The 12,251-nt window shown below is 33.5% G+C and overlaps 1 protein-coding gene across 7 annotated transcripts in view; it reads left to right on the forward strand.

Annotated features, from left to right (window-relative positions):
• Positions 1-12,251, forward strand: part of RICTOR (RPTOR independent companion of MTOR complex 2) — a 116,243-nt gene that overhangs the window by 92,106 nt on the left and 11,886 nt on the right. For 4 of the 7 annotated variants that reach the window (XR_004624309.1, XM_034656975.1, XM_034656978.1 and 1 more), the window contains 8 exons: positions 370-462; positions 820-926; positions 1,627-1,856; positions 3,302-4,310; positions 4,588-4,659; positions 8,035-8,212; positions 8,976-9,060; positions 9,850-10,083. Coding sequence is in view for 6 of the 7 variants with exons in the window: in XM_034656975.1 (XP_034512866.1) it covers positions 370-462; positions 820-926; positions 1,627-1,856; positions 3,302-4,310; positions 4,588-4,659; positions 8,035-8,212; positions 8,976-9,060; positions 9,850-10,083 (2,008 nt within the window). In the remaining variant the exon portion in view is untranslated. The remainder of the gene's footprint in view (positions 1-369; positions 463-819; positions 927-1,626; positions 1,857-3,301; positions 4,311-4,587; positions 4,660-8,034; positions 8,213-8,975; positions 9,061-9,849; positions 10,084-12,251) is intronic. The other 3 variants (XM_034656977.1, XM_034656979.1, XM_034656976.1) reach the window with 3 other exon arrangements.

Below are 12,251 nucleotides of genomic sequence, written 5' to 3' on the forward strand. Positions count from 1 at the left end.
AGTATTATGTTCTATTTAAAAAACTGATAATTATGACTAACATTTTTATACTAGGTACCAAGTACTTTGTTAAGCACTTTATATGTAATGATTAAGTCATTACACCTTATGAAACAGATCTCTCTATTGTAGCGATTGGAAATTAAGGCATGGGGGATTAACTAACTTGCTCAAAACCACATAGCTAGTAAGTGCTAACTCTAGAATATGAACTCAGAGCCCCTGCACTAGTGCTGCTTAAGAAAGTTTACATAAATTTATTTTAGAATTTTAAATAGGCAAAAGTTACTAAATGCAAACCTTAAAAATTTCATTTTAAGATGCATTGAAAACATATTGTTATTCTTTTTTTTTTTTTTCTTTCTCCAGAATATTATTACCGAACTCTGTCACAATGTTCGTACACCAGATTTGGATAAATGGGAAGAAATTAAAAAACTGAAAGCATCTCTTTGGGCCTTGGTTTGTAATAAACACTTCTATGAGATCTTCATCATTTTTAGATTTTTAAAATTTTCTTAATAATAAATAAAAATAATTTTATTTAGAACTTGTTCTCAGATTAATATTCTAAGACCAAGATTGTTTCTGCCCATTTTAAATACTATTTTTAGACTGGAAAATAGATGATTAAGCTATTAGTTTTCTTGCTAAGACAAATGGAGCATTAATTCCTAAAGTTCCATATTTAAGGGTTTTTTTCACATTTTTTTCTCTCTCATAGATGGGGTTAAATTTCTTGTTTTGGTAGCTCTCCAAATTTCTCGAAAAAGTTACTTTTATAAATATATTTGATATAAGTGATTTCTTTTCTTTCAGGGAAATATTGGCTCATCAAATTGGGGTCTCAATTTGCTACAGGAAGAAAATGTGATTCCAGATATACTAAAACTTGCAAAGCAGTGTGAGGTTCTTTCAATTAGAGGGTATGTTATTTCACTCATAAATATTTCTGATGTATATATTCTTGTTCACAAATGGCTGTGAGGGAAGAGTATTTTATGATTCAGTGTAGTCCATTGGAACGATTAATTCACTGAAAGTCCTAACGATATAAGATTCAAAAAGAAAAGGTGGGGTGGGGGTGCGCACCTGGCTAGCTCAGTTAGTAGAGTATGTGATTCTTGATCTTGGGGTCATGAGTTTGAGCCCCACACTGGGAGTAGAGTTTACTTAAAAAAAAAAAAAAGGATTTTTAAATGCACTAAGTTAAACTTCTTAAGGAGCTCCTTGCTTAATGTTACCATTTCATTTTTATCATTATGTTGAAGTTTAGTAACTGGCAAACAGTGAAAGTATAATGTATATGCAGGAGTCCAATAGCCCATATATTCCAGATTTATCCCAGAAATGTTAGTATGTGTCATTTTTCCCCTAAGATTTGCGTTATGTTTTTTTTAAATTACTTCTTTGTAATTACTATGTAAATTAGGAAGGTGTTGATGTTACTTATGGCTTCTAGGTTACTCCTAACTCATTTTAATACATTTTTCCACAAGCTAAACAATTTTTTAATGATTTTTAAAGAAAATTCAAATGTACATTTGGCAAACTAATATTTTGGTTTACTTTAAGAAATCTCAGTTTGGAATTATAAACTGTCATTACTGCATCTTTTACATATAGGACCTGTGTATATGTGCTTGGGCTCATAGCCAAAACCAAACAGGGCTGTGATATTCTGAAATGTCACAACTGGGATTCTGTGAGGCACAGTCGCAAACATTTGTGGCCAGTGGTTCCAGATGATGTAGACCAACTCTGTAATGAACTTTCATCTATCCCAAGCACCCTGAGTTTGAACTCAGAGTCAACCAGCTCTAGACATAATAGTGAAAGTGAATCTGCACCATCAAGTGAGTATTATTGACAAGATCATATAAAGTTAGCTGAAATTAACATTTGTATTTGTAATATCACAATTTAAATGTATTTGTAGATAATTTGGCAGTAATGGGGTCTTGGAGAATGTGTTATCTTTTCACAGCGGAGAGTGATAGCCACGAGACTACATTGTTCTCTCTCCTTGCTTTTCTAAATAGCCTTCGGAAAAGTCTTACTGACAGAGTTAAAAAATAAGCCATGTGCCAGAAGAACCCTTTTTGCTTATCATAAACCTAAAAAGTAAATGTTTATTTGCTTACTTCCTTCATTTATATACTTTTTTCACTCATTTTTCAGATACAGAGATTGTTGAACCAGAATGTATTTAAGAGATACTGTACTTACATATTCATTTTTGAGAGAAGAGCTAAATTTTAAAACTAAATATTGAAACTGTTAAAAGATAGAGTATCAAAAAATCAATTAAATAAAAGTTTGTAGTTTTAAGCCCTAAATATTGTTAGTCGTACAAAATTTAAGACATGATTCTTTTTAAGAAGATAGTGCAACATTTTTCAAACCATATTTCACTAGGCCTAAGATGCTGTGAATTATAAGAGGCAGTGGTATTTTATGTGCCACTAAAAAAGAAGAAAAAAATACTGCCTATTAAACTAGGACATACCACTGATTACAAGATGCATTCTGATTTTAGAGATATTACATGTGAAAAATGTGCATCTTAGAATTAACAAAATCTGAAAATACATTATGTAAGTTTATTTGGGATTTTACTTTGCTTTCTTTCAAATAAATTTGAAGTTTATAATTATCGATCAAAAAGTTAAAAGTAAAAATGGGATAAAATCTCATAGATGTCATTGGACACCCAGATTGAGTCTTTTTTTTTTTTTTAATTAGAGTTGGACACTGAATTTAGATGAGTTCCTTAGTACCTAAAGGAAAATAAATAAGCCTAATTGATTTAAACATGAATTTAAAATGCTGTGACTTGGTTCTTTATATTTTAAGAGGAAAGATTAATTTCTCCTACCTATTGTGATTTGAAAAATAAACTAACACGAATATGTATGAGTAAATGAACATCTATGGTCAAATCTCCTTTTTCCTTTAATTTTATCCTGAATATTTGGAGGTTTTGGAAACTCCCTGCCGTTAAAACAGTCAAGCAAAAAAACACTTAATGTAAACTGGGCCATAATGAATCCTATAATTTTTCCTGGGAAATAACAGAAGTTCCTCGTAATGACATAATTTCACATTTTATTTAAGTTCAAACACTGGGTCTCAAGAAGTTTTTTTTTAATGTGGCTCTCAGCAGTTTAACCCTTTATTTTTGAAAATTTTTTTCGTAGATGACTATTAAACAAAAAATTCATGAAATATGTCACTAACAGTTGCCTTGATTTGTTTTGTCATTTTTTATGTGCTCTTATTAACAACCCTTTGATGATAGGTATGTTCATAATGGAGGATGACCGGTTTGGCAGCAGCTCTACCAGTACATTTTTTCTTGACATCAACGAAGATACAGAGCCAGCATTTTATGATCGACCTGGACCTATAAAGGATAAAAATTCATTCCCTTTCTTTGCTTCTAGTAAACTTGTGAAGAATCGTATCTTAAATTCACTTACTTTGCCTAATAAAAAACATCGTAGTAGCAGTGATCCGAAAGGAGGGAAACTGTCATCTGAAAATAAGACAAACAACAGGCGGATCAGAACACTTACAGAGCCCAGTGTTGACTTTAATCATAGTGATGATTTCACACCCGTATCCACAGTACAGAAAACATTACAATTAGAAACTTCATTTGTTGGCAATAAGCACATTGAAGACACTGGTAGTACTCCAAGTATTGGAGAGAATGACTTAAAATTCACCAAGAGTCTTGGTACAGAGAATCACAGAGAAAATACAAGCCGAGAGAGATTAGTTGTAGAAAGTTCAACAAGCTCACATATGAAGATACGTAGCCAAAGTTTTAATACAGACACTACAACAAGTGGCATAAGTTCTATGAGTTCAAGTCCTTCACGGGAGACAGTAGGTGTCGACGCTACAACTGTGGACACAGACTGTGGAAGTATGAGTACTGTGGTAAGTACTAAAACTGTTAAGACAAGCCACTATTTGACGCCACAGTCTAACCATCTGTCTCTCTCCAAATCAAACTCAGTGTCCCTGGTGCCTCCAGGTTCTTCTCATACACTTCCTAGAAGAGCACAGTCCCTTAAAGCACCCTCTATTGCTACGATTAAAAGTCTAGCAGATTGTAACTTTAGTTACACGAGTTCTAGAGACGCCTTTGGCTACGCTACACTGAAAAGATTACAGCAACAAAGAATGCATCCATCCTTATCTCATTCTGAAGCTTTGGCATCTCCAGCAAAAGACGTGCTGTTTACTGATACTATCACCATGAAGGCCAACAGCTTTGAATCTAGGTTAACACCAAGCAGGTGAGCAAATACACATTTAAAAATGAACAATAATGGTTGCATTTTAACAGACTTAAATGGAAAGCATTAGACAGGTTTTACATCTATGTTAGCCTCAGAACTGACCAATTATAATTGTTTACTATGGTAGGCTATAAGCTCCTAGTTACCCGATATGATTTGAAATGGATTCTTGCAGCTGCGAGGGGGGAAAATCTTTTAGGCCCTGACAATAAACATATATGGTTTGCAAGGACACACAAGTCACAAGCTTTTTTTTATTTCTCGCTTCTGCAAGGATCGATTTTAAAAAGAAGCATGTCGGGGGAATCAGGAGCTTAAGACCTACAATAACAAACAACCTTTTCAGGTAGGTCAATTTAAGGCTCCGAAAGTTGACCTTTATTATTATTATATTTTCTCAGTAACTACAAATTTTAGTAAAATTCTTTTCGGTTTGTCTAAAGTAGCTGTGATGATTTAGTAGGAACCTAACGAACATTAAATGAATTACTTGGCCCTCAGGATTAAGCAGTAGCAGTTTACCTATGCTCAAGAACTTTTAGGGAATTTCTATGCCATATCTAAAGATTGTGACCAATCAAAATAAATAATTAATAATAATTACTAAATAGTAATTCTGATTTTACCTTCAAAATATATGCAGTGTAAAATTTGTTGCAAAGATTTCTGTACCTGGTTTTTTTTGTTTTTGTTGGGCCAGATACTTCTAAAAGTTTACCTAGTTTTTGGTTATTAATTCCCACTTATTTAAATGGATTTGTCAAATACGGAGAATAGTGCTTGACGCATATCATCGTCATCATTAGTGTTATGGGTAGTTATTTCCTTATGTAACCCATTTGGCTTTAACAGAACCAAATTCTTAATAACATTAAGAAGTTATTAAGCAGTTTTACTTCAGTAATGCTAATGCATTTAGTAGAAGGGGTTCCTCTGTAGCAGATTATAAATTATATCCCATTTGATAGACTTTTATAAATTATGTGGTTATGTCTCATACAGGAACTCACCCATCTTTGGCAACCTCATCAATTCAGAACAAAGACAGGCAAATTTCTTAATAGCTCACTAGTCTAAATCTGTGCAGTAAGGTTCATGAATTGTATTAAAAAGAGGTACCTCTGACCCACATTCAAAGTTGATATTTATTTTAACAAGCTTGGATACCAGGTTTTCAGGCCTATGGGAACAACAGTTAGAAGCTTCTGATTGGTAGGAAGACTATAACAGGAAAGGACAGCTGATAAAATTGGTAGCATAGGAGGAAACTTTTATATTAAAACAAAATATTTGAAGACTCAGACCACTGCAGCAGCCAGGGCCAGTAAGTAACGTAGCACAGCAAAATAAGCAGTAGGAGGAGTACCATCGTACAGCTCAGTGCAATAACCAAAGTGCTGTTCACTTTGAACCATTCAGTGAAGTTGATTATATCCCATCAAAGCAGGAATTTCTGTCCAGATTGATGAAGGCCTAGATTAAAGAGTTGTACTGTTTAAATATTCATAAGAATAGACCAGAAAAGACAGCTACCCCAAATCACTTATTTCCTAACCAGTCTGGCTTCTTAGAATCTTATTTCCTGTGTTCTCTGTTAGACCAGAAGAAAGTTACTTGGAAGTTTTACTCCTGGAGTAAAATGCCAAGTTATTGGCATTATAAAAGATGAATAGGTGTTTTAATTTCTTGTGAGGGGAAAAAAAATGAAAACAAGAAAAAATAGTCAAGAGACAAGAACAGCTTGTACAGAGGCATGATGGCATGACAGAATTTTTATGTTCATCAAATCTTTCATTTGTTTTTTCAAATTGTATTTAGTACTTAACTGTGTGTGTGAGCCAGGTTCCATGGAGGAAAAAATCGTGTCAGCATTAGTCTTTCTGGTCCTACTTCTTACCTTTGGTTAGTTCAGAGAAAATGAAAGTGATGGAAGCTAACTACAGATTTACTTTAAAATAACAGTTTGGAATCCAGGCTGAGAAGGACTATTATTATTTGTTTTGTTTTCTAATAAAATTAACAGGGTAGGCATGCAGATACCTGTGGTATAATGGATAAAATGAATTCAGCAATCTTAAAAATCATCTCTCACTGAGCTGTTTCTTGGGACATGGTAGAACAAACATTGAAATAGGAAGCCTTAATCCTAAATTCTAATCCTGGGGCTGAGTGAATGAACTTGAAAAGGTTTTGTAAATTATGCTGTAATGTCTCATCTGCCTAGACTTCAGCAACTTTGCAAAACTCCTCAATCCAGAACAAAACCAGGCAGACCTCAGTGGCTCACTGTTAAGAATCTGTGTGGGAAAGTTCATGAATTTTGAAATATCTAGGCCTCAGTTGCCTCATCTAATAGAATTTGGACTAGATCAGTAGTTTTAAGCTTTTCAAATATTGCTTTTTAAGTAGAGAATCTTTTTTCACAGAAACATTTCTATGGAAACCCAATATGCAGAATAGATTAAAATGGAGCTAGTCAGTTGAAATAGGGATTGGGAGGGCAAGTAATCCAATAATTCCTTTCTATACCTCCAATACTCCTTTAAAGAGTTTTATGAAGTAAGAGAGGTTTAACAATATAATTTTAGAACCACTGACCTGTTTTATGGAATTTGTCAATTTCAGTTAGGAGTGGTTTTTAAGCAGAAATTAGGAGTGGTTTTTCTTATGACAATTTTTTTTAAGGTTTTATTTATTTGTCAGAGATAATGCAAGTGGGGGAGTGGCGGGCAGAGCAGGCAGAGGGAGAAGCAGGCTCTCTGCTGACAAGGAACCTGATGCAGGACCCTGGGATCATGACCTGAACTGAAGGCACACGCTTAACCAGCTGAGCCACAGGTGTCCCAACTATTATAATCTTAATAGCTACCATTTTGAAGGATTTCTTTTGTGTGCATTACAAAATAATCATTTTTTATATATATCAGGCTACATTGTTATATTTTAAATGACTTGGGTTTCTAAATGCCAGTGTACATTAACATGGAGCCTTGTGTAGTGCCTCGTATATACACAGCAGGTGCCTAGTAAATATTTTAGCATGTATGCTGCATGAATAAGAAATCTGTATCTTACAGAAATATCAGTATACCATATTTATTATGGAGTCACTAGTAAGGAATGCGTTGAGGTAATATCAGTGCTTTAAATAAAACTGTCTTGTAATATTTACAAATGATAACATCAAATAAAACTGTCTTGTAATATTTACAAATGATAACATTATTGCTGTTTTGTGTCTTCTGTGTTACATAAATCTTGTTGCTAAAGCATTAAAGTAATTACCACACAAAGGATGATAAGGATTCTTACTCTTCATAAAAATAATGTTAAATGGAGTTAATAAATATGCCCTTAGTTGTATAATAGCAAATTTACTAGTTTGAAATGATTGTGAAGATAGTCCTTGGATCATACCTGTGACTTCTGAGGTCATTTTTTAAAAAAAATTCTAAATATTGAAAGTTATCTTAATTGCCCACCTTTTCACTTTTACCTGGGAGGTCATAGCAGTTGTTTTTTGTAACAGTCTCATGGTCTTTTGTGTATCATTTTATAACACCTAAATGATTTCAGGGGTTTATATGCTCTTAATAAACAAGATGGCACTGTTTGGTACGTGGCTATCTACTTATCTTTTATGAAGTTACAAAAATAAATTGTAATTTTTCTTTTACAAATCAAAAAACTAATGCAAGTGGGTTTTTTTATGGTTTTCTAGGTTCATGAAAGCTTTAAGTTATGCTTCATTAGATAAAGAAGATTTATTAAGTCCTATTAATCAAAATACCCTGCAGCGATCCTCCTCAGTAAGGTCCATGGTGTCCAGTGCAACGTATGGTAGTTCAGATGACTATATTGGTCTTGCTCTTCCAGTAGACATCAATGATATATTCCAGGTATCATGAATTCTATTTTCTTATTATTTCATACTGTATAACTGCTTACTAGAAATTACAGTTTAGAGTGAATACTATTTTGGGAGAAGATAATTTTTTTAAGGCAGTTTTGTTTAAAAACATTTTATGATGAAAATTATTTCACCTCTCTCAACTATTCTGTACTTTATTATTTAGTATATTCAAGTCCCCAGAACATTAAATTCCTTCTCTTCCCATTCTAAATCAGCATCTTGTTTGATTACTTTATCAGTATATTCTCCAAAGTTTAGTGAATTTTTAACTTTGCTTTTTAATCACATTGGACTTATCCTTATTTTTTGTCTCTTTATTTTTTCATTGAACACAAAGTTGTGTAAGTTTGAGATATGCGGTATATTCCTTCCTTTTTTTTTTTTTTTTTCCGTAATCCTTGAACCTGTTTATCCTGCATAGGACAGCCACATGTGTCCAGTCATATAAGGTGGTCCTAATCCCATGAGATACTCTCAGATACCTACATGATATAATAGTAAAGAATCCTCGTTTGCTCAGGAGTCTAAAGACATTTTAGATAAATTCTAAAAATATCTATTTTAATATTTATTTAAATTACCAAGAGTAGATAAGAATTTGTTATTTTATCAAGTTTTGGTAATTTTAACCTTCTTTAGTGAACTTTTTGTTGTAGGTTCATGTGCTGTAGTAATTCTATTTAAATTGCATTTCATTTAATTTTGCTAATATTCATAAAGTGAACTTCTTCATAATTTATCTATTTTAGATAAAGGATATACCCTATTTTCAGACAAAAAACATACCTCCACACGATGATCGTGGTGCCAGAGTGTTTGCCCATGAGGCAGGAGGTAATGCATGGTTTCTGTTCTTATGAGACTCTTCTTTATATTAAAAAGAAAATTCTTTTTAAAACAAAGTTGATTAAAAAGAAAAACTTTCCGGTAGGATGACACTAAAAATTCAGATATACTTACTTTTGGGTCAACTTAAAAATTATGCCAAAATAATTGTTTGAGTCAATTTAAAACTAAACCACAATATATTTTTGTGAGGGAGTTAAGAAAGTGTTCTACTCAGCCTCTCAAGAAGACAAAAACTAGATCATTTTATTCTGTTTTTAAAAACTAATGCATGAAAAATTCGTAATGCTAACTCTCAAAGGTCTAAGAAACAGGTGTTTGGGGAAAGGAGAGAGATAAAAACATACATTACATGATCTCTCTGTTATGAACAATAAGATTTTAATGAATATATGCATGTCAGCCATAGGTTTAAAACTTCATAAGCTTGATTTTTTTTTTTTTTAACAAGCACCTCTTTAGACTCAGAATTATTACATTTCTTTATGGAAATACTGAGAATAATTAAAATTATGTCTTAATTATATAATTTTAATTTTGCATTTAAAATTTATATTAAAGAAATACAAGCTTATCTGCTAAATTTATTTTCCTAATTTTAAGCAAATTACTCTTTTTTCTCCCCAGTTAAGGTTAAGATTTTGAGTCATAAAAAGAGTTCTGGTTTTCTTCCCGAATTTTTCCTCCTTAAAAATTCATATAGTTGGAGACATCTTGAAAAGAGGTGTCATTGATACTATCTTTATCAGATTTTGTTTCATATTTACTTATGCACAGGTATTCCATCTGGAACTGGAGGTCTTGTAAAAAACTCTTTTCACTTGCTACGACAGCAGATGAGTCTTACGGAAATAATGAATTCAATCCATTCAGATGCTTCTCTGTTTTTAGAAAGTACAGAAGACACTGGATTACAGGAGCATACAGATGATAACTGCCTTTATTGTGTCTGTATCGAAATTCTGGGTTTCCAGCCCAGTAATCAACTAAGTGCAATATGTAGTCATTCAGGTAAGTGATTATGTCCTTCTCCACGTAATTTGAATCTGCTCCTGTCACAAGTCATGTCCCACCTCTGTTGACTATCCTTCTTACTCAATTCTCACTACCCCAGCCTTAGTTCAGTCACTCAACATTTCCCTATTGGAGGATTGGAGGTTAGTGTTTTGTCTCCAATTTTGGCTCCTTCCAATTCATCTTTCATACTATTCCCTGAGATTAGTCTGTTGACAGTTCTTTACTGGCTGTTCATGCCCAGCACAAAAGATTCTTTGTGTGATCTGTTGTCTTTTTTTTTTTAATTGGACTTAACATAGAATGTTACATTAGTTTTGGATATACAATATAATGATTCAGCAATTCTATTTTTCTTCCTTTTAAATTATTTTTTAATTCCAGCATAATTAACATAATAGTGTTATATAGGTTTCAGGTGTACATTATGGTGATTCAACAATTCTGTATGTTCATCAAGATAAATGTGTGCTTGATCGTCTTTATCTCTTTCACCCCTGGCCCCACCTACCTCTCTTCTGGCAGTCACCATTTTGTTTGCTGAGTTTTAGAGTCTCTTTTGTTTATTTGTTTCTTTTCTTTGTTTGCTTATTTTGTTAAATTCTACATATGAGTGAAATCATATGGTATTTGTCTTTTTCTGATGACTTCAGTTAGCATTATTCTCTCTAGGTCCATCCATTCCTGCTGTTGCAAATGGCAAGATCTCATTCTTTCTTATGGCCAAGTAATACTCCATTTTGTTTGTGTGTGTGTGTGCGTGTACCACATCTTTAGCCAATCACTATGAATACACACTTGGGTTCCTTCCATATCTTGGCTATTGTAAATAGTGCTGCAATAAGCGTAGGAGTGCATATATCTTTTTTGATTAGTGTTTTCATTTTCTTTGGGTAAACACCCAGTAGTAGAATTACTGGATCATGGTATTTCCATTTTTAATTTTTTTTCAGGAACCTCCATACTGTTTTCTACAGTGGCTGTAAAAGGGCATTCACATCAATAGCGCATGAGGGTTCCTTTTTTTTTTTTTTTTAAAGATTTTATTTTATTTGACAGAGATAGAGACAGCCAGCGAGAGAGGGAACACAAGCAGGGGGAGTGGGAGAGGAAGAAGCAGGCTCATAGCAAGAGGAGCCTGATGGGGGGCTCGATCCCATAACGCCGGGATCACGCCCTGAGCCGAAGGCAGACGCCCAACCGCTGTGCCACCCAGGCGCCCCGAGGGTTCCTTTTTCTCCACATCCTCACCAGCAGTTGTTATTTCTTGCGTTCTGATTTTAGCCATTCTGACAGGTGTGAGATGATATCTCATTGTGGTTTTGATTTGCATTTCCCTGATGATGAATGATATTGAGCATCTTTTCATGTGTCTCTTGGCCATCTGTATGCCTTCTTTGGAAAAATGTTCAGGTCCTCTGCTCATTTTTAATTGGATTACTTGGTTTTTTGGTGTTGAGTTGTAGAAGTACTTTATATATTTTGAATTTTAAGCCATTATTATGTGTGTCATTTGCAAATATCTTCTCCTATTCAGTAGGTTATCTTATTGTTTTGTTGATGGTTTCCTTTGCTGTGCAAAAGTCTTTTTATTTTAGGGTAGTCCCAATAATTTTTTAATTTTGCTTTGTTTCCCTTGCCTTAGGAGACGTATCTAGAGAAATATTCCCATAGCTAATGTCAAAGAAATTAGTAACTTTTATTTTCTCTGAAAGTTTTTGGTTTCAGGTCTTACCTTTAGGTCTTTAATCCATTTTGAATTTATTTTTCTGTATGTGGTAAGAAAGTGGTCCAATTTCATTCTTTTGCATGTAGCTGTCCGGTATTTCCAGCACGACTTGTTAAAGAAACTGTCTTTCCCCCCTTGTATAATCTTGTCCCCTTGTATAATGTGTCATAGATTCATTGACCATATAAGTGTTGGTTTATTTCTGGCCTCTCTGTTCTGTTCTAGTGATCAATGAGTCTGTTTTTGTGCTGGTACCATACTGTTTTGATTACTTCAGCTTTGTACTCTGTCTTGAAATTTTCAAGATTACTTGACTATTTGAGGTCTTTTACCATTCCATACAAATTTTAGTATTATTGTTCTAGTTCTTTGAAAAATACTGTTGCTAATTTGATAGGGATAACATTAAATCTGTAGATTGTTTTGGGTAGTATGG

The sequence above is a fragment of the Ailuropoda melanoleuca genome, chromosome 3 (assembly GCF_002007445.2).
Source record: "Ailuropoda melanoleuca isolate Jingjing chromosome 3, ASM200744v2, whole genome shotgun sequence".
NCBI lineage: Eukaryota > Metazoa > Chordata > Mammalia > Carnivora > Ursidae > Ailuropoda > Ailuropoda melanoleuca.